The sequence below is a fragment of the Malus domestica genome, chromosome 15 (genome assembly GCF_042453785.1).
Source record: "Malus domestica chromosome 15, GDT2T_hap1".
Classification (NCBI taxonomy): Eukaryota; Viridiplantae; Streptophyta; class Magnoliopsida; order Rosales; family Rosaceae; genus Malus; species Malus domestica.
The window spans coordinates 44,910,411-44,932,847 of NC_091675.1; the positions used below are offsets into that span (position 1 = coordinate 44,910,411).

General features: G+C 37.6%; 1 protein-coding gene across 4 annotated transcripts; it reads right to left on the reverse strand.

Annotated features, from left to right (window-relative positions):
- Window positions 1-315: 315 nt before the first annotated feature.
- On the reverse strand, window positions 316-14,105 carry LOC103438249 (acetyl-CoA carboxylase 1-like). Of its 4 annotated transcripts, none has more exons than XM_029093945.2 (32): window positions 13,833-14,105; window positions 12,429-12,801; window positions 11,163-11,369; window positions 10,914-11,075; window positions 10,736-10,828; window positions 10,550-10,645; window positions 10,202-10,375; window positions 9,766-9,859; window positions 9,483-9,670; window positions 9,349-9,399; window positions 9,211-9,250; window positions 8,963-9,087; window positions 8,737-8,853; window positions 8,573-8,647; window positions 8,438-8,494; window positions 8,210-8,314; window positions 7,927-8,013; window positions 7,661-7,852; window positions 7,397-7,585; window positions 7,125-7,235; window positions 6,951-7,037; window positions 6,680-6,856; window positions 6,287-6,364; window positions 6,078-6,200; window positions 5,509-5,778; window positions 5,086-5,423; window positions 4,538-4,775; window positions 4,096-4,448; window positions 3,790-4,003; window positions 3,129-3,305; window positions 882-3,032; window positions 316-795 (listed from the first exon to the last, which is right to left on the reverse strand). In XM_029093945.2, exons 2-32 carry the CDS (start codon window positions 12,798-12,800, stop codon window positions 739-741), a joined length of 6,798 nt encoding a protein of 2,265 aa, XP_028949778.2. In that variant the 5' UTR covers window position 12,801; window positions 13,833-14,105; the 3' UTR covers window positions 316-738. The 4 variants fall into 4 exon arrangements, with proteins under 4 accessions (XP_028949778.2, XP_070670353.1, XP_070670355.1 ...); XM_070814252.1 differs by having other exon boundaries at window positions 12,429-12,804; window positions 13,537-13,990; XM_070814254.1 differs by having other exon boundaries at window positions 12,429-12,804; window positions 13,833-13,939.
- Window positions 14,106-22,437: the final 8,332 nt, after the last annotated feature.

Sequence of the window (22,437 nt, forward strand, 5' to 3'; positions counted from 1 at the left end):
GAAATTTTAATTCGGTAATTGAAAGCAGCTTTTTAAATATAATTACTGAGAACATAATCTTCTCAAGTTTCATAAACAGTGCACAGATCTTGCGCGCGTGTCAGATTTTTATTTTTTTTTAATTGTGTCCTTTTTATTAAAATTTAAGGGTTTTTCATTAAATTTTGATTCTTTTTCATTAAATAAGTTATAGCTTGATTTTTTATTAAAATAAACTTAGCCAAGCCGTTTTCATTAAAGTTCCCAATTTTTTACCCAAAAAAAATATTAGTCATGGAAATAATTACATGGTTCTTAGAAATAAAGACACAGCGATGAGCATGAATCTGCAATATAAGTTAAACAAATGACAATTCTTACAGAATAATATTACAAACTATGTTGTAACTTCTTATTTTCGAGCATCGATCAGCCATGTCGAAAATGTTGAAACAGAGCCTGCAAATGCTGGTTGTGTTCCTTTTTTGACTATCTATTTCCTTACATTTTACTTATGACTTACAAAACTTACACTTACTGCTCCCTACAAATCTTCTTCCTCTAATATACACTGAAAAGCTTCTATCAGCAACCTCAATCTAATGATTCATCTGTTGGGAAAGCAGCCATTTCATTATTTCGTCTGCCAAGTGCAGATCATTGGCATGCACCTACTTACCAATTTATAACTATGAATTAAGAAGATACAACACAAGCGTTTTATGGAACAGTAGTCTCGTGCAAAACACCAACGTCCCATTAACCGAGCACCCTTCGGAGTTCATCAATCAACAGCGCTCTGCTTGATGGCTCGACCTGCATTACATTCAAATCATTAGATCCAGGTGGCTAAAAGATGATGTGGAAAGATGCTTAGAAAAGAATATAACATGATCGTTCACCTTGCTTAGAAGGGCAGCAAGACCTTGGGGTAAGGCTTGCAAATCAGAAACTGAGTCACCAATATTTGCCAATTGAAGCAATACCTTCTGGACCCGCAACTCCTTTAGTTTATCCTCGTAATTTTTTGGATTTTCCTTCCATCTAAAGAAAATTTCGTCATCCACCCAAGCATCTTCTCTGCATCCTGGAATATCAGAACTCAAAAACCAGTTCTTGATCAAATCTGAAGCAGATTTATGCGACAGCTGTTCACCAGCAGCATCTCTCACTGTCTTGATGAGTGACTCTTCGGAAATTCTCCGACGCAATCTTTTATAGAAGAAAGATCGAGAACTGTTCCAGTCCAAAACTTCTCTGATTACCCCCTTTGCAGCCATCCTGAGAGAAGTATCGTGCAGTTCCGCAAATCTAGTGGCTATCTGAGTGTAGACAGGCAAAAGCTGTTTTTCACGTGATCGTATCTGATGCTGTAGCGTTTCAACCATCTCATGTGCCCCACTGCTCTTGGCTTCCTGAAGTTTTGCCTTCAATTGGATCAGCTGTTGGTCAAGCCTGCCCATGCTCTCCAGCAGCTCCTTGTTCCTGAACTTGATCTCGATCATCCCCTCTGGCTCAAGCACGTTACCTCTAGCAGTTCGATCAGCATACATTTCAATATGGTCTGGGTTTATTCGACTATCCACGACCACCCACGCTCCACCGCGGAGTTCACCCATCATGGGGATGAACACAAATATGGGCTGTTTGTAAGTCCTAAGGTTCTCCACAATGGTTGATCCAGCCTGAAGGATCCCTTCGAAAAGGTCCCTCTGCCCACCAGAAAATCCTCTCCAGTTGGCAAGAATGAAAAGTGGGAGCTCCTCTCTGTTGAAATCTAATAACGCTTGGGCTGTCTTACTAGCAGAATCAGGAAACCATACTTGCCCAGCCTGAGGAACAACCCTCTCATGCGAATCAAGCTGGCCTGGATCAGCAGGTATAACTTGCATCACCGTCTGGGTCTCGACAGCAACTATTCCTACAGGGATTCCTCCAAGCTTTGCCCTTCCAGTAACAACCGTCCTCGCCCAACCTTCTAGTGTTTCAATAAAGCTGTCTTTGTCAAAAATACCCCCCATCCACTTTCCATCACCATTTAAAGTGCCGCTAATAGCAGCACGAGGATCACATGAATTCTCAGGGCAGTACTCAACAGGCCTTTCTGGAGGATCTGAGGGACTTAAAATGGGGAGTGGTCCACCAGCATGGGCAGGAACATAACTTAACCACTTCACAATAGCAGATATTCCTTCAAGATCATCAGCAACCGTTAGATGGACAACCCCATTTGTTCCCATAATTTTAGGTCCTCCAAGTTGCATATGAGAGCTGTACACCTCCCGGCCAAGAAGTTTGTTCAATGCAGAGAAACCAGTTAAAATAATGGGCTGATCAAGCCTCTGTATGCACCGCATCCCAAGCCGAGCAAGATAAGCCCCTATCCCTACAGTTCTGCCGGTCACGTATGTTAAGGTAAAGGTTTCCCTGTATGCCCTTGAATATGCACCAGCAATTGCTCCACTGCCAGTCAAGCTTTCAACTCCCAAGCCATCCTCCTTTCCAACAATGGTATCTATAACCCATCTGCTTTCTCCACTTGCCAGCTTTAATTCATGTGCTATCACAGATGATCCAATCCGAGCATAATCCTCAGAGGTTAAATATACATACTGAAAGCCACGCTCAGGACTCGATTCATCAGACCAACCAACTTTAAAGCAGGATTTGACTTCTTCAGCTACCCCAATACGGGCACCTGAGTTTGCTGCCAAGTATATTAAGGGCAGTTTCTTAGCACAAGCAAGTTCAGTTACTGCAAAGAAGAATGCATCCTCTCTTGGACCAAAAGATCCAGCTTTGAAGGTCACATCATTTGAAACAATCAATATCTTCCTTCCTGAAGGGAACTCAGGGGTAGACATCTCCATAAACCAGGCTACCATACCAACATCATTGAGCCCAGGTGGACGAACCACTTCAACAAGAGGAGTGCCCCAGGTGCCATGCTGGTCAGAAAACTTGAGCTCAGTGACTTTAAGAATTTTATCTTTTGGTTTTTTACTACCTGGCAACTGGGATGCCCATGCCTGTTCCAAGGCCATCTGAAATGCCTGCAAACAATAACATTTATCTCCAGTAAGTTTCATATCTTGGTGAATCATGGAGAAACATAAAATAAGAAAAAACAAATTCCCATCAATTCTCACCAGTGGAAAATCATAGCAGTAAGTGGTGCTGGTTCTCCTGGCCAACAGACGTCTGCGGTCAATAGCTCCCAGAGGCTGGTACTGTGCATTCACTGGTAAACCATGCAGGGGGGGCTGTGTAGAGGCTGAATGGTATACCACCCCCTGTTTGCTGGTATCTTCTAGTTCCCGATATATCTGATTATCATGTTCACCAGTTATAAAGTCATGACTCATGATCCATATAAATAATTAGAGACTATATTTGCTTTACGACCGACATTACAAACTATTCACTAACCTGTGAACAATAGGTAGAAAACTAAAGCAGCATATAGTTTAGTCTGTCAACCTAGACCAGCAAGAGTTTGTAGACCACCATATATCAGGTCTACCACAATAGGTATCAGGTACCCACCGAGGTTTTTCTTACTTTCCTTTTCAATAAAAATAAATAAATATGACTTCCACCTAAAGATCAGTCTCTTAGTGATAAATTTCTAGCTAAAATAGATAATCAAATGACGCATTGGTAAAATTCTGTTCTAGCTCAATCTATGTTCAATCTATGGTATGAATCATTACTAATTTACTACTCGTCCGGCCACCCTAGTTTGCTTTTGCAAAATGACCTTCAACAATTATATAGCTCGAAAATGTAACTTGATGGTAAAGAACTTACATGTACAGTACAGGTATGACCAGTCACGTTCGTGACGACAACCCTCCAAGCAACATTTGCCTGCCGAGAGGATGCAATCCACAGCTTCACTTCCCACTCACAAACACCCAACCTATGCATCCTTACACCAACAGACGCATGGATTTCCCGTGCAAGTTCTTCTAAGATGGCCTCCACCACAGTTTCTTCTTGTCCGGAATCTAAATCAACTCTCCTGGAAGAACATCTCCAATGTAAGATTCTAAAAAGTTCCCCATCTCATCTCAGAAGAAAAAGAAAATACAAAATAAGAAGCAAAAAAATTACTTGGGGTAAGGCAGTAGATCATCAATTTGTTGCTCACGCAAGATATAAAGGTACATATGAGTATGGTCAGATTTGACACTGGCATTGTGTGCATTAAGTTCCAACTCTTCCATTGCTGTCAATAAGGACCTTAAAATACTCCTTGAAGTAAATGACAAAGTCCATTGCTTATTAGCTGCTTCCATGTCTAGCCTTTGAAATCCAGCAAACCCATCATTTGAAGTGGGCTGCCTTACAAGTGTTCTGAGGAACATCCTTTTGGTTGGTTGTGGCTTATCTACAACGCTGTACAAGTGCCACTGACGATCCCGGGATGGGGTATACTGTACATTCTCGTAACCTTTAAGCTTGTCCTGAATCAGAACAAAAGATGAGTAACTTAAAAAGAGTGTATCCCAAACTTTGCTTAAAAGACTGGAGCTACAGCCACAAAATTACTAACCAACTCAAGGTAAATGGATAGAGGTGGTTCCAGATGACGCAATAATGGCTCTTCCTTGTAATAGAGTTTCTCTGACGACCAGTGGAAGGAATGCCTCATAGGAGCTCGCCCTTCATCTCTTTGTATGATGCAACTAATTACCCTGACACCTGCACTGTGCAGACTGGACGCTACTCCTTGCTCTTTTAGTATTTTCGCTAACTTCTTAATTCTTTCTTGAGCCTGATCCTCATCGCCACTGCCATGCATGAACAATGCTGGTCAGGAAGGTTTCAACTGTAGATTCTATTAGGGATTTCGTTGCAAATAAAAAGAAATGAGTAAAGCTGTTTATTATCTGAAATAGAACCATTGTAAATTTGGAGTGTATAGAGATCTAATTTAAAATTTAGACTTGGTAAGATTATGGACTAATCAGAATACAGTGATCGCTAAAGGATCCCACATAATGTATAAGTTTTTCAATACACGATCAATCCCGGATTATCGCCACATTTTTAAATCAAAGTTGAAAACTTCAATGAAAAGATAAAGGGCAGGTACAATACCTATCCTGAAGTAAACTCATCTGATTGTTGATGCCAACTAAAGCAATATGCATCATATTTCCAAAGCTGCTTGGATCACTAGATCCATTCGGAATTGATTCATGAAGTTGATGAGACATTTCCTTCAATGCAGCACTAATAATTGCTGGAAGAAATTGAAGGGATTTGATAATAATCATGACTCCCCATTTTCTCTCGCTGTATTTCTCAATTGATTTACCAGAAGATTGATCTTCATTTGCATTTTTTCTCTCTGTATGTTCGTCCAAGAACTCCCAGGAAGCCATAAGACCAGATCTTTGCCACTGCATCCTCACACTCCCCTTTACAAGATATGGCTGATAACAAAAAAAAGCATAGTTAAACAACGAAATGACTGAAAAATAAAGTAAGCAGGAACTCAAAGTGTTCAAACCATTGTACCTGGTATAACCGACGCACATAGCTCTCCACAACCCGCCTCTGAAGTGTGTGATCACTGTGATCAAATAGACCTACAAGGGCATCTTCAACTGCCAAAGGAGCACTCACAAGATCCTCCATTCGTTCATTTATGGCACTTTTCCTCTTGGGAGTATCCATGGTTTCACCATCCTCGGTAAACATCTCTAACTCAGAAAGACTTCGGGCAATGCTGGAACGAAGTTCACTCAACTTGGTTTGCTCCATCAGTTGACTTGCCTTTAGTGCCAACTGCATTAATTTTATTTGCGCTGTTAAAAAATTGCGGCTATTATACAGAAGTAATTAACTATAAATATTTTATGTGAGGACAATTTAAATTGGTTTTGGAAAACTTAAGAGGAAGAAAGATCTACACAATAAAACTAATAGTTCAGCTTGGTTTGATTCGCTCAGTACAATTGAAAAATAAAAGTAAACAGCTGTTGATTACCCGAGAACTGTAATTGGATTTCGCAATACTTAAAAACAGAGAAAGAAAAATGTCAACATAATATAATTATTAGTTCAAGCTCAGTGCAATGGCAAACCTCAGAATAGCTTGTATGGTTAAGTTGAGAAAACCGAATTAGCTTTTCCCTGTACGCAGCAGGGTTGGGGTAGACCAGTTGTTCCATGAGTCGTAGTATCAACTTATTTTTATTCTTGACACCCTGCAAGCACAAGATGCATAGTACATCAGAAAATTGAACGAGACAAGGAAGGGCAACTCATCAGAGCATGTTATTGATTTTATTACCTGGTGAGAAAGCACAATGTCCACAATCTTCAATAGATCTTTTTTATATTGAAGTCGAAGGCGTTCAATCACATCAGCCTGGATAAACAAATATTAGTCTATCATGAACGAAGATTATCACAAGCAAAAGGAAAATCACTAGCATACAACATCCAAAATCTTGTAGCGCCAAGTTCCTAATTATCAGGGTATACTAAACTGTAAAACTATTGAAGCCAAATATCGCAATCGAAGTTCAATGATCATTATTGCAGACAACTTTTAATTACTGACTTAATCAAATATTAATAAAAGATTTAAGAATAGAAAATTTATAAACTCTAAATAAAAGTCAGTCAAAACACAAACCAGGTGGCTACAGGGAAAAGTTGTCTTTCAATACAAGAGTCTAACCTGAATGTTGTCACTGAATAATTCTTCAACAGACAGGTACTCTTCAAAAAGGGATTGGACGATAACTCGGGCATGACTTTCTCGTCCACCCTCATAAGACTTCACAAGGCTCATCAAAGGCTCAACAAGCCTTTCTTGGGCTCCTTTCTCTTTATCAGGACAGGAGAATAGATGGGCCTGCAATGAATATGTAGAAGAAAATAAATACAACATTCTTAAGAAGAAATTAGAAAATAGTACCCAAACGAGGAATTTAAAACGTAATACCCACCTCAAGAACACCGCGCAACAACTTAGCGGGGAACTCAACATTCTGAGAACTAGAAATCACCTCAAACTCCTTAAATTTTGATTCCAACTGTAAAATTATACAAGAGAATCACACATGAGCATAAATACTCATTTGTAGCATAAATCCAGGAGAAAACAACCATACTTTTCTTACTTCATTTTTAAGATCTTTGGGTAGGCGGGTTGCTAGAACAGCAAAGCACTCTTGCCATTGAAGGAAAGGGAGTTCAGGACTGTCTAGGCAAGTGAGCAAGTTTTGCACTACCTGAGATAGATGACAACTCTTAGATAAGACAAGTTTAGAATAACAACTCAATCTACACATGATAGTGCGGAATGTATTCCCACATTTACCAAGCCCAAGAACCTGAAAAAATATATAACTGAAAAAGTGTTCAAAATATTATATGTTGAATGAGAACTCACTTCATCAATGTTATGCTCATAACCAGCAAGAATCATTCGGGCCGCAATTATGCTAGCAGCACATCTCTGGTGAACTTTACCAGAAATTGCAGTTGGAGGCCCCAGAACTGGGAAGCTTCCATGGAAAGGTTCTGCCTTTCTTACAGCTGAAGGATCATCTAAATCAAGCTTTGCAATAAGTTCACCAGCCTACACAAAACCAATTTTATTTAAAACTCTATCAAGAGAAGAATGTATTTAACTCCTAACAGGCTCTAGACTTACCTGCATTGCTTGACCTTCAGACATTCTAAAGTGGATAGCTCCAGAAGCAGGTGAAAGAAGAGGCATACACATCTTCATAACCTCAACCTCGGCATATGGTGTGTCACCTTCGACATGACTACCATCAGTAACCAAGTACCTCAGCAGCTTGCATGGTGTCTCTGCTATTAACTTGGACGGATCATGGTCGTTCTGGATTCAACAATGTTCAACAACTCAGCTTGCTGAAGGGAATTTAGGGGAAGAAGACAAAGAAATGTGGGTACCTGAAGCAAGCAAGTCCTTCCATCAATAAGAAGGCGAGTTCCAGCTGCTTCTTCCTCTGCATATATAATGTGACTGTTCCCATCCAACTGTAACGAAACAGAAGTTATCAGTCACAAACTGCATGTAAGAAATATAAGAAAGACCAATCTATCCGCATGGTCCATCATGGCACACCTCCCTCTGGTATTGAGTTTGTAATGTGCTTATAGACTAATATGAGCAAGCGCAAATCATCTGTGAAGTTACAAGAATGAAAACAATAAAGAGATGATTTGTACTTGCCTGCATCAACAAACCCCCATCGCGTAAAGTATGTATCTCTGCTTCAATCTCTGACTCATTCATCCTCAATCTGTAGCTTCCTGGACCCCCCCTCACCATGTCAATCTATAAACAGGTTTCATGACGTTGATTAGATATAACTATTGATTTTGCCAACCAAAAATCTCCAAAAATTCCTAAAACATTAAAAGAAGTCCCTGAGTGAAGCAATGCCATTCAAAAACATACCGTGTATTTGCTCCCTTCAATGTTCAACGATACTTGTGCATGGACATGTGATATGTGCTGAAATCAAAATTTCACAAAAATTAATTGAAGGGGCATATAAAACATTCTTTGAAGGACATTGTTTTAGTACCATACCTTGGGTGGAATTTGCCCTTTCTCAAGATAACCCACATAATCTGACACCATTGCTGCACTACTAGCAGATGCTTTCTGAAAAAGCCATAATAGGAAACGTAAGTGATGCATTTTACAAGTAAAATATTCAGAAATCAACGATTAAGGAAGATAGTTGCACTTACAAACAAAGTCCCTCCAACTACAGAAAGATACCAAGGAGGCCTTTCTGCTCTAACACGCATGGCAATTCTACTATCCAACCAACCCGTGTGGATTTTATTCTCTCTATAGTCTGAGGCCTACAGAACATATGACATAGAGTTACTTGAAAATTTATCAAAATTCAATGATCTTTATATTATTTTTTGAAAGGATGGTAAAGAATATAATAGATTTTGGGAAGTTTACATGTAGAAGATCTATTGAATAATCAACATTTGTACGAACTTCTCCTCTAATTTGAATTTCCTTCAGCCCAAGAACCATATTTGCAATAGCTAGAGCTCGAGACTCTCCAAATGCAAAAACATGTCCTAGAAGAAGAGGTATTTGTTTTCATACGTCAGCAGCAAAGAGTGATAACTATTTTTTAAAAAAAATTAAAAAAAATTAAAAAAATAAAAAAATAAAAACAGTCAAAGTAGGTTAATACTCACCAAACTGAGAGTCTGAGAATTCATGAATGCCCCCTCCAGACTGCAAATCACAACATAAATAAGAATTTATCTGAGAACTAAAATTTTCTTTTTCTTTTATGGAGGAATTTGTCATTATCCACTTAGAAGATATTTTACCTTAACAGAAAAGTAGGCCCAAACATTTGGCTTGCTTTTAAAACTCAACTCCTGCATATAGTTTGACATACTCAATATAGTCATGAAAGCATGAAAGCAAGTTCAAGTAAGACTGAGGAACGATCATAACTAACCTGTACTTTCCCACTGGTAGGCTTAAAGCCATCATCTGGATCCTCACTTGTTACACGCACGGCAACACAATGACCCTTTGGCCTTGTAGATTCTGCCTCGTCAAAATCGAATGGGGTAGCAATGGCTGAGGTCTTTCTCCAAGCATCATACCCACCACCATGTTCCATTCCATAAAATCGCCTTATCTCTGATCAAATGAATCGTATGAACAGGGAATGTGAACAAATTTAAAACGATAAAGAAATTGATATCTTAGAAGAAATCCAGCAATTATGACCATACCAGGGATTTGCCAGAGAGGTATGCCCATCCCAACAACAACTTGGGCAGCTGGAAGATTTATTTCAGCTATCCACTCAGTGACTGGGTGCTCCACCTACACGGATTCAATTAAATAAAAAACATTTAGTTATACTCGTAAAGCTATTTGTCTTGAAAAGCAGATGCAACTCCAGAAGTTAACAAGCCATATGAAATTCTAATGATAATGGTTATAATATGATGTTAATCCTTCTGTAAGAGGTTGCGTTAAGATTAAATGGCTTGGTTAGCAATAACAAGGCATGTTTTTGTTTCTATATTCACTTCAGGCATACACATTTCCTGCACCAGTACATTATTCAGTGCTACAATGCTACCAACAAAACAAATTAAAGAAAACAACAAAAAACGAGTTCATACATTAGAAGAAAAGACTACATGAACAGAAATAACAAACCTGTAATCGAGGGTTCAGCTCCAAGAAATAGTACTCGCCAGTTTCCATACCGTAGAGGTACTCAACAGTAGCTGCTCCAACATAATTAACAGATTTAGCCAACCTTCGAGCTGATTGCTCCAACTTTTTTACAGTCTCTATAGGAGCTACAGTAATTGGACCCTCCTCAATAATCTATAAAACATATAAACAAGTTAAGTTTTGATGGTGAAACATCTCCAGCAGAAGATACTGTGCAATGATGAGTACTGGAGAAATTCTAAGAAAGGAGTACAAAATTCCCTAGAAGACCAAGCTAGTGAATGTGAAAACAAAGAGTATTAAATTAGTATGCCATAAAATTATTACCTTCTGGTGCCGCCTTTGAACACTGCAATCACGGCTATGCAAAGCTGAAACATTTCCATACTGATCACACAGTAACTGTACCTCTAAATGTCGGCTCTGATAAAAGAAAATAGAAAAATTGGCAATGTCTGGTCTGAAGTTCAGCAATTATGATCATCCAGATCAAAATGGAATAGACTATCTGACCTGGGCTGCGAGTTTCATTATAAATATTGGAGATCCAGGAACTTCACCCTGAACTTGCTTGAACAATGCCCTTACCTCATCATCATTATGGACCTAGAAAAGTAAATAATTCCACTTAGTTCAGCTGACTAGTCACAGGCATATTAGCCAAGGGTAAATTTTCACGTATGACACAAACCTTTCTTATGCCTTTACCACCACCACCCCATGAAGCCTTAATCATTGCTGGGTAACCTACAACCTGACAACTTGCAACAGCTTCCTCTGTTGTATAAACACACGCTTCCCTATATACTTCCTCTGGGATTGTAACCAAGCAGCTATCTGAAGGAATTTTCACCTGGAGAACAGACACTAACAATATCAGATTGCATTACCCGGCATAAGCAACCAAATGAAAATTGGACACGGTTTTCAGGATTCATACATGTGATCCGCTCCATGGAAGAGTAGGTACGTTGGCAGCCTGAGCAATTAATGATGAACCAATTTTATCTCCTAATGCTGCCATAGATATAGATGGTGGCCCAAGAAATACAATTCCCTTTGCATTCAATGCATCTGGAAGCTCAGGGTTCTCAGAGGCATGACCCCAACCGGGCCAAACTGCATTAACATGTGTTCTCTCTGCCATCTGTAATAAAGAACAAAAAATTCAGGTGAAATGCTAACAAGAACTACAGGAAGCCACGACATGGAGTTTTGATGAAAATGTAGAAATACTCTACATGGAGAGTGCCAGGGAGTGAGTGAAACAAAGTTTACTGAGTTAGTGGAACAAAAAGTCAACTGAATGAGTGGAACAAAAAGTCAACTGAATGAGTGGAACAAAGAGAGTCAAAAGGTCATGGACGGAGCTACATAAGGCCCAGGGAGGGCATCCGCCCCCACTCAAATTTTTGGGTGAGAAAAGCAAAAATGTCATGACAATTAAAACAACAATTAAAATTTTGATTTTGGTTCCAAATATTCCACGTTTTCTAACCTAAATCAAACTCAATTGAACTGGGGGTTTCATAAATACATTGGATTCAACTGATGAAGTATCATAATTTAATACAAAAATTTTACTCCAAAGTATTTTATATGAATTTACTTCATTCATTTGTTTGTGGCATTACAATTTAGAATTTAACTTTCGAATTTAGAGATTTTTTACTGTATCTGGTCCTCAATAACCTAAAACCCATTATGTTACTTGGTTGTTTTAAGACGCCCCCAATCAAAAAAATTTCTAGCTCAGTCCTTGCAGAAGGTTCGTGCCGGGATTGCAACCCTCTATTAGGAAGCAACTCCCACTTTAGAGATCAAAAACTTTGTTCAAATGATAAACACCATGTATTTTCTGCCGACAGTTTAACACATGAAATGCGGCTCACTAATATCAAAACACACCTCCCATAATCACTCATAAATCTTCTATGACTTCTGAGAAAAATAACGATCTCCAGCCTCTTCATTTGCATGTTCATAATTTTGATATTAGTATCCACTTCTCTGATTTTCCTCTTATTTATATCAAATATCATTTCTTGCAGTCAAACAAATGGTGACAAAATCAAACCACTCAAAACTTCTTTCGGCTACAAGGTTCCTCAGCAACTGAGTTGGATATCTTCTTCGTTATCATACACTTTTGATGGTGATAAAATAAAAAAGTGGAAAACATAGGTTAAGAGCTTTGGATACGCACCTCTGTAATGAGTTGCACATTGGCATAATTATTATTGTTAGTTCCACCAGGAACCTCCACAAACTGATCGGCGATTCTGATGTGTTCTGCATTGATTCTCATGTCCTCTGGTGTGGCCATTGCCACCAATAAAATAGCCTTCTCTGTACCAAATGTCTCATAAGACCATGTCCTCACACTACGAATAAACTTGACTGCAGCCATTCCATTGTTTGCAATTAAAATGCTATGGATTGGCTTCTTCCCACCAAGGGCATAGCAGAATTCATCAACTTTAGATGCCATAGAAGGATGCCTGAGTGCCCCATTTACGTACCCATTTCCACGATGGAAACTGGGTACTGTCAACAATTTCCTCTGGGCTTCCGACATGCTGCTGATCAACAAATTATGCCATCAACATCGTAAGTGAAATTTTAAGAAGTTTTAGTCCAACAAATTCACTATAGCTTTCAAATAAGCTACCAACATGATATTATGATTAAAGGTATAGTAATTCCAAATGGGGCTTTTCCCCATTGCCTCTTGCTTCTCATAGTAGTTAAGGAATGAAATTCATGATCCAAAGTGCAACATGATAGCAATTACGAACATCTAACCGGTTATACTAAGGCTGCTTTTGGTTGCATGAAAGGGAGTTGATGTTTTTTTATTATATCTAATTCCATACCATCATGAACTTTTATTTTGATAAATTATCCTTGTTTTAAGTGTAATTAAAATTAAATTTCAATACTAAATACAATGTTACGCTAATTGAACCTTTGAATTCCGGCTCAAGGAAACAGAACACCTTAAGTATATAGTTCTCAGGTTACCAAAAAGGAAAGAAAAAGAATGCACCTTTGTGAAACCATATACTCCAGAAACTACAAATTAAAATCCCAAATCCACCGCAAACACATCCTCACTCAAAAAACTAAAAGCTACCCCCAAAAATACAACCTTTGGAGGTTCCAAAACAAACTCCAACTCCAACTCCAATCAAACCACTTCCCAACAACCAATATCCAATACAAACAAAACCCACATCACCAAAACGCAAACCATAACAGAAGCACCCATAAGCCAATAACTTTAAAGGGTCTAAAGCAAATGGGTCACAAACCTCAAAGGTGAAGAGAAAAAGGAGCTGGAATCTTGATCGAGCTGCTCAAATTGTTATCTGGGCACCAAGCATTATGTATGAATCAAGAGGCAGAGGTGGGAGAGAAAACAGAGAGCCCAGAAACGCGTATTTGGTTCACTGTGTGTGTTATGAGTGTGATCATTGGGAGTATTTATGTTTAGGAGGAATTGGAGAGAGAGGTAGGTGTGGGTTTGGGGTTGGGTTGGAGAAGGAGAGTTGTGACTGCATCTGTATGCGAACAAGTTAACGGCTTTAATAAGAAATGCACGTGTTACCTGCCAATTACACCTCCTTCCTTCGTCTCCAGCAACTCCCAGCTACCCCCTTTCTCTCCTACCCATATGCAATTAAGATCAAGGTGCTCTCTCTCGCAGTCAAAGTGATTTTTCCCTCTCCTTGTTTTTCTCGTGTGTGAATTTTTTTGGGGTAAATCAAATTTTAATTTGTGTTTTCTGGGTTTTTAAATTTATTTAGGATCTGGGGGAGCAAATCGATAAAAGCAGAAATTGCACCACGAATCATGAATGAAGGAATTAAATTTTGGACCTGGCGTATCTTGACTGTGAGTTGGGTGGTGCAGTCGACCAACCCTTCACCCCTATTTTTTTTTTTTTTTTACATAGATATTTTTATGTCAAGAAAAAAAGCGAATTTGACAAAATCACACAATGAGCAGTCTAATTTGGTATCGAATTCGTCATTCATGATATTCAAACTTAAGAGTTCTTACTTCCAAATAAAGAGGAATACTACCAGACTGTAGTACTGAGTGGCCCCTTCCGTTTTTTTAGATGCACCAGTCTATCTGTTTATTTTGTCCTCATTTCTAATTAAAAAAATGGAATTTTCAAAACATTTATAGTATTATTTACTTTTAACGAAAAATCACATTTTTACATTTCTCTGATATTATTCACTACACTTTTATTTGTTATTTTTCATTAAAACTAAAGTTTTTTTTAAACTTTTCGTTAGTTTTCTTTAAAAAAAAAAAATCATGTGTGATAATATGTAAGCCCATAATTTAAAAGATTATTTTATATGTTCCAAATTTTTAAAAATAAAAAACGAAATTAGCAAGAAAGATTTAACAAAGAACAAACGTAAGCGGTTAAAATATTACGACTACGGATTACAAATGTGTTTACTTACTAGAAATGGAAATACACGTGAGACATTCATAATATTATACGCAAAGAAAGAGCAAAATGAACCCTTGTTCGACTAACAATGCTTTCACATGAAACGGGGAATTTTTTTTTTTGGGTTTTTTGGTAGATGAAATGGGGAATTAATGATCAACATATAAGCATTTAATGTTATTCCTAATTTGATTCTTGTTATTGAATTTTTTTTAGTGTGCCTGTCACATCCCAGCCCCACCACATCCAGGACTCGACTTCACCGTAACACGATATTGTCCGCTTTGGGCCCCGATCACGCCCTCACGGTTTTGTTTTTGGGAACCCACACAAGAACTTGGGTCATCCATCCTGCGAATGCTCTCGCGCGAACTTGCTTAACTTCGGAGTTCTGATTGAACCCAAAGTCAGTGAGCTCCCAAAAGACCTCGTGCTAATTGGAGGTGGGTATATACATATAAGGCATAAAGGATCCACTCCCCTGGACGATGTGGGATGTTACAGTGCCGAAAATACGGTCTAGTACGTCAAATGTCATAATACAATTGGTTGAAAATTATTTTTCAAATTTTCAACCAATTATATTGTTACACTTAGTGTATCAAGACTTGATTCAGCACACAAAAATTCTCTCCTAGTTAGTTTAGTAATAGCTTTAAGAGGAAGTTGGATTTTGACGTCCAGCTCTTTCTCAAGTCGATTCTTTCTCGCTCAACGGTCTATATTCACCAACTCTTGGTTTTATCCTTTTTTATTTCTAATGTTGTAAGATATTCTAAGCTTGAAAGTTGAAAAACTTTCCCTTATTGATTAAAATAAAATGAAAACAAATAATTTTGCGACAAAAATATGTAAACGGCGTTGCTTTTGATGGACTGAGACGGAATCATAAATCTTCTTGAAAATAGGTTTTTTTTATTTTTTTATTAATTTTCACAAAAAATAATTAAATTATAAAGCCCCTCAAACAAAAAAATTTAACTCCAGTGACTTACTGTTAGGAATATTGATAAATGATAGAAATGTCCAAATAAAAAAAAACAAAAGCAGAAAGCACAGTAAATAAACTAAAAAGAAAAAAATGGAAACACGAAAGTGAAGGAACCCACATTGCAGACTTAGCGGTTCCGGTTCAGTTGATAGCTACAACCCATATAATTGTTGCATAGCACTCATATAACTGCATAAGAAATTAAAAACCCCTAATGTTGTTGGAGAGAAGAAGGTACAAACAAGATGGATGATGATCTTATTCATTGACGACGGCTGGAGACGCATGCAGTATGTCTTCAGTTTCGAGGAGTTTCAAGGCGCGTGCAGAAATGCTAGTTTTCAGAAAGCATACAAGGTTATGTCTCTCATAGGAGCGGAATGAATAATTGATTTTGGATTTAACTAGATTTTAGACTATATGGTTTGAAATCATTTGCAAAAATTGAGTCACGAGATTTCAATATTTAATTTTACACTACGTGATTTCTAAATTGCATGCACCAATTTAATCTCTGTCCATTTCATAATCTAATGAGAAATTTAGTGTTGATGTGATCTGTACTGAGCCCACATTTTATACCGTCATTGATTGTTAATTTCATGGAAGAATTAAAAAGAGTAAAAGAGTAAAGTATTAAAATTTGAAATTGATGGAAATGTTAAACTAGTGAAATTAAGAAATCACATTAGTGTAAAATGCAAAAAATTAAAGCATCTTAACTCATTTTACGACCTACAAATCTTGAGCTGAAAAATGTAGTTAACCTATTGGTTTAATGATTGAGAAAAAGACCAAGATGTGTTGGTGGGTACTTTTATTAATATAAAAAAAAACATGTTGAAATAATATCTGATGATGGTGTATAGCCTAGGTTATGGGTTTTGATTGGTGGTTAGGTTCAATCATGCTATACTTACCTCCCTATCTATCTTTCTTTCTCCTCTTTTTTTCTAAATTTAATTAAATGGGAAAAACATCATCATCTGTATGATGTTTTCATAATTTTTGTGTTTTGTTTTTATACTCATAGCATTGGCTACACGGTCCTATACACCAATCGAGATTAGTTTGTGAAATCACAAATGGTTTTTTAATTCCTTATTGACTATCCAGAAAAGAAAGTATACAATATTGACTATATGAGAATTTGCCTCCATATTGACTACATGAGATTTGCCCCAAATGGGTTTTTGAATTCCATAACGACACTTGACAACCAAAAGAAACAAAAAAACGATTCAATATTGACTATATAGGATAACCTCAAGAATTGGTTGTTGATAAACGTTAATGATGCATGTTTGACTAGAGCAGGTATGCTCCTCTATTTTCATCAAAGATAATATAGTTTGAATTGAAAGATAATGATGTTAGCGGTGGATTCATTTTATGGCTACTATCTTCCTATTCAACACAACATTAAAGGCACTAATAAATGATATCATATATTTTGATTCTTAGTGTTGGGACAAATTTCAAGTTTGTATTCTACAAGGTACATTCTAAGTGTTGGAGTTTGGTGGCTTTGATTTGAGCCAAAGTTGAGTCCCACGTCGACCAGCGAGATGAGCATCTAGTGCTTCATAAGCAATGGTACAACACACACATATTGCCGAAGTTTTTTGGTAAACCCCCACACATGCTTCTCGCCGGTGGCGAAAGTGGGAGAAATATCAACAATACCGACTAGTGTTTGTGGGTCCTATTGTTGTGTTTCCAACCACAATGGGTTCAATTTTTGGTGTATGTGAATTACACTATAGTGATTAGGGAATGCTGAAATACTTCTGCAAGTCTATTCGATCTTTATTGTGACAAAGTCACCAACTGATTCCTTTTTTGTGATGCCTCATCATCAAAAGCAAAAATCAGCGTTTGTGCCATTCCGTCGTATCCATAACCCAAATTCAAAACCCAGAAATTAAGCTCCTTCAATTGGAAGAATTTTCATTGGGGTGGAGTCTCTTTCATGCTATGTGGCTTATGCCAATAGCAAATGACCTTTCAGTTGCCGCACGTAATCACTTGTTACATGGATGATTTTTCACCAACCATATTTCAAGTTCTAGTCAACGACGTCGTATCCTAGTTGCCCTGAAAAATATCTGATAGTGTTCAACCAGAAAACAAGATCATACCCTGCTGTTTATTTATATGTAAAAATAAAAAAAAAAACGTGGAGGACGATGGTTTTGGTTAGAACTAGTCAAACTACCATACCTACTTCATTGTGTACGTATACATGTGTGGTGGCTGGTTGTAAACAGAGTGCCTTCCACCAACCCATGCATGGCTTATAGCTACGCTTTGATCATTTTTTCGCATTAAAAATAGGAAGCTTCTCCTGTTTTCGATTAAGGCAGTTGATTAACTCAGTTTTTCTGTCGACTTTCTGTTCTTATATATCTGAACTCGAGTTGTCTTTGACGTAGATTAGCTTAAAAACCCTCAAATTTTCGTTATCGACCTATTTTTGTGTTCCTGGTCAGCTACCTCCTACGATATTCAACCTAACTCCAAAATCTAATCTCTATTTTTTTGCTCTTTTTTTTTCTTTTCTAGAGAATTAAAAAAAGACGTCGCAGCTTCCGTCCCTTGAAGTCCATGATAGCTGATGCTATTTGTTTATAAATTTTAGAACTGGTCCCAACTTCTAAAGTTGTAATAATATTTTATTGATCTGCCGATAAGTGATAGATGATGTTATTTGTTGGACAGCGTAGACATTGAAATTTGAACAAAGAAGAAAATTCTTTCACTTTGTTTTTGCATCAAGAAGGGATATAACAAGAATAAACATAATAAGTGGCTACCTAGCTGCCCAATTTCATTTAGGTTCTTTCACTAAGTTTATGGAGAATCAATACCAAATCCGAAGGTTACTCACCACTTCACACTTCTCATGATACCGATGTGTTCAAAGTGATTGTGATTCAAGTCAAGAAAAAAAAAAGTGTTTGTCACCACTGAATCAAACCCAAGACTGATTGAACTAGAAAAAAGCATTCTTATAAAAGAGTAAACCACATAAATTGTAACAAATTTTTTTTTTTTTATAAATGGCGAAATCTATTAGTTGAAAAACTTAATAGTACGTAGAATCAACTAGTAGTGCATCCTCTATAATATTCGGAGAATTCCAAATCCAAAAGATAGCATTATCAAGAGAGAGAAAAAAAGCAAAATGAGCTAATCTTTGTGCCACAACATTGACATCTCGACAAATATAGGTAAACCATTCCCATAAAAATTGGTTTAACACTACACAAGCATCAGTTAATCTTCTCAATACTAAAGTGTCGTGGTGCCGACTGTTAAGGGCCTTGACCAGTGAAATGGAGTCACTTTCAAAGAGAACATGGTCCATTTGTAGTGTTTTAACTAAGCGCAACCCTTCCAAACATGCTATTGCTACTGGTACTGCCTCAACATAATGAGGATACACACTGAAAGTAACAAGGCTTTCATAAATACAAATGTTATTTTTGTACAAGTGTTTTTGTTTGATTTGAAATGGAAAAATCGTGTTCTTATATCAATAATAGTTAACTGATATAAAAATTAGTAACAATCGTTCATATTCATGCAAACAGATGCTAAACTAATTACTAATAACTAATTGGCGCGACTAGCATTTTTCTATTTGCTGCATGTTTTGATGATTAGAAGAAGCTAGTGATGATTGTTAAGCATTATGCAGGAAGAAAAGAACAGAGAGATTATAGAAGAAGAAGGAAGAAACAGAGGAAACTTAGAGAGAGAAAGAGAATAATTTTTCACTTGTATTTTCTTGATTGATTCAATAGTTCCAATGATATAGTTATATAGAAGATTACTGAGCTAACTGCCTTACCTGAATCTCACACTTAACAACAATCCTAACTGCCTTATCTTATTTGGCTATATACTCTAACATCCCCCCGCAAGCTCATGGTGGTTCAAGCATGAGATTGTTGCAATTAGATAGTAGAGTATCTCTTCACTGCTGATAGTTGTGGCTGATCCCATTGTCTCACAAGCGGCCAAATGCCTGACTAGTGCCTTATCGTTCATCATCTTCTTAATGGCAAAAGCAAGACTCAATGTCAAAGCCAAAAGCAAACCTTCTGGAACAGCAATAGCTACAATTGTAATAGCTATAGCAAAATATTCCAAGATTTCCCATGTGTCATCTCCGGACCAGATCAATTGGGATCCTTCTTGAAGCTTGTGGCTGAACAATCTTTGTATTTTACCATTATACCGTGTATACCATAGTAACCAGCGTAGACTTGGTGCCCCCACCCTTATCAAAAATTCTCATATGGTATCCTAACTGAATATCAAATATACTTCCACCATTGCATAACCGAAGTACATAAAATCCCCGGAACTCATGTACCAAAGTTTGAGTAAGAACACCAATTTTTGCCTTGTTGTCAGAGTTAAGAGTTGGAAATGTCACTTGAATACACGAACCCACTGAAATCAACTGAGAGTATGCACTTTCCTTGTCAATACATTCCAAAACTTGTTTTTCTGCATCATCTAAAAACATTTCATCTTCTGAAACAATGAAGTGAGAGAGAAAACCAGATTGGCAATCATAAGCTGTATGAATTTCAACATTAGAATTGCTTTGTAAAGGTGTTTCATGATTTCCCAGGATGATTGGACACACTATTTTTAGTTGTTGACCCAATGTGCTTTGACATAATTCAGGGGTTGAAACTGAAGATTGAGCATTATGTATGTGATAACAATCATCATCAAAATGATCTTTCTGTGAACATATTTGTTGTAATATGCAAGTTTGTGAACTTTCTGCACCAACAGAACTAGGTGGCTGCTCTTCGGTTTTCATTATAATTGTTGTATCACAATCGTTCTGCTTTGAAGCACTGATAGAATTTCCCTTGTGGAATTAAATGGCAAGGAAGATTCAAGGTAATGAGAGAAAGAATTGACCATAACAAAGTTTGTCTCAATTGATTCCATTGAATCAAAAAATCGAACCTGATCCTGCAAGTTTGGATCTTGTGTAATAGATGAGTTAGTAGTTTGAGCAGAACAATGGGCGGCAAGATGATCCTTATGTGAATAAATTTGACATGTAGTAATTTCAGGTGGCAGAGAACTAGGATATGTAGATGGAGATGAACCAAGAATTCCATTATAACTATCAACATTACTGCCCTAGCTTAACTAACATGAACTTAAATTGAATTGATCATGATCCACACCATTGAAGCCAGCATGAAATTGAGAGCTAAAGAGAGGAAAGAAAGAACCTTTGGTCTCACATTCAACAAGAGCACAATCCACAATGGCTTCCTCAGCGAGCAATTGTGCGCAAAAGTCCTTGAGTGAAATGATACTATCACGCCCTCGAATTACAGACTTAAATGTGTTGTATTTTGCAAGCAGTCCATTCAATGCAATGATCACAAAGTCTTCATCATCAAATGTGACACCAAGAACAGAAAGTCCATCCCTTGCTTCTTTAAGCCTTCGAAGATATTGGGAAACTAAATCGGATCCTTTCTTCATGTTGTAAAGATCACTCTGTAACTTGATTATACTATTTTTTGTACTTGTTAAGAAAAAGTGGTTTTGAAGACGAACCCACATTTCTCGAGAACTCTTGCTACCAATTACACAGGAAATAGCGAATGAAGAGAGAGTTACAGTAAGTAGCAACATTAAAGCATAATCATGCGATTTCCATGCTTTAAACTCATCTGATTCATGGCTAGCAGATGGCCCATTTGTGAGTACAGAATGTGCAGAGGTTGCTGCAGACTGAGGAGGACACAAATTTGATCCGTCAACGAATCCCTTAATGTCATGGCCCTCAAGCATCAACTGCAACAGAAAGTGCCATTGAAGGTAATTGGTCTCATCCAACTTGACCGAAAAGGATGTAGAGATCGAAAAAATCAAGCCAGTAATTGGTGATTGCAAGATTTGTAACTAATTTGCAGCGACCATGTTGAGAAATCGCAGAAAAAATTTAACTGAGGCAAAAGATCAAACATCTAGTGTGCCAAACTTTGTTGAATGGAGAATGCAAAAATGGGCAATCGGAGATGCCCAGAAAAACAGAGAAAACACACCCAAAGAACAAAGAAGAAAGAATCGAAGAAATTTTAATGGAAGCAAAGAATCAAAGAAAGATTCTGCAGCAGTAGCATCAAAGGCTACTCAAGCAAGTGACATTGCTATTGTGCTTGCCTTTTCGGAGGGGCTTTCTACGAAGTCTAATACAACTTCTGCTTAGCATCTGGAACTGCCAATGTTCTTACACCTGGGAAACTAGCTGAAGAGGCCTCAAAGATTGCCTCCACATAGCAGCATGAAGACGTTCGAGTGGACGCTCGAGAAGATTGTGCGCTCCAACACCAGTGGCTTCAAGCTCCAGTTCCTACATGCCCAAGTCCCCAACGAAGATGTTTATAGAAGAAGAAAGAATTTCGTGTAGCGGAAGCAAAAGAAAGGATCGAAGAAGCTGATCAAGCTTTAATGGTTCTGATACCATGTTAAGCATTATGTAGGAAGAAAAGAATAGAGAGATTATAGAAGAAGAAGGAAGAAACAGAGGAAACTTAGAGAGAGAAAGAGAATGATTTTTCACTTGTATTTTCTTGATTGATTCAATGGTTCCAATGATACAGTTATATAGAAGATTATTGAGCTAACTGCCTTACATGAATCTCACACTTAGCAACAATCCTAACTGCCTTATCTTATTTGGCTATATACTCT

Excerpts from the sequence above, each read along its gene's own strand:
- LOC103438249 (XM_029093945.2), bottom strand. The coding sequence starts at position 12,800 with ATGTCGGAAGCCCAGAGGAAATTGTTGACAGTACCCAGTTTCCATCGT. Across the intron at positions 11,076-11,162 it reads TTCCATGGAGCGGATCACAT|GTGAAAATTCCTTCAGATAG; the intron begins GTATGAATCCTG and ends TCTGTTCTCCAG. Across the intron at positions 5,424-5,508 it reads ATGTGCGTCGGTTATACCAG|CCATATCTTGTAAAGGGGAG; the intron begins GTACAATGGTTT and ends TTTTGTTATCAG.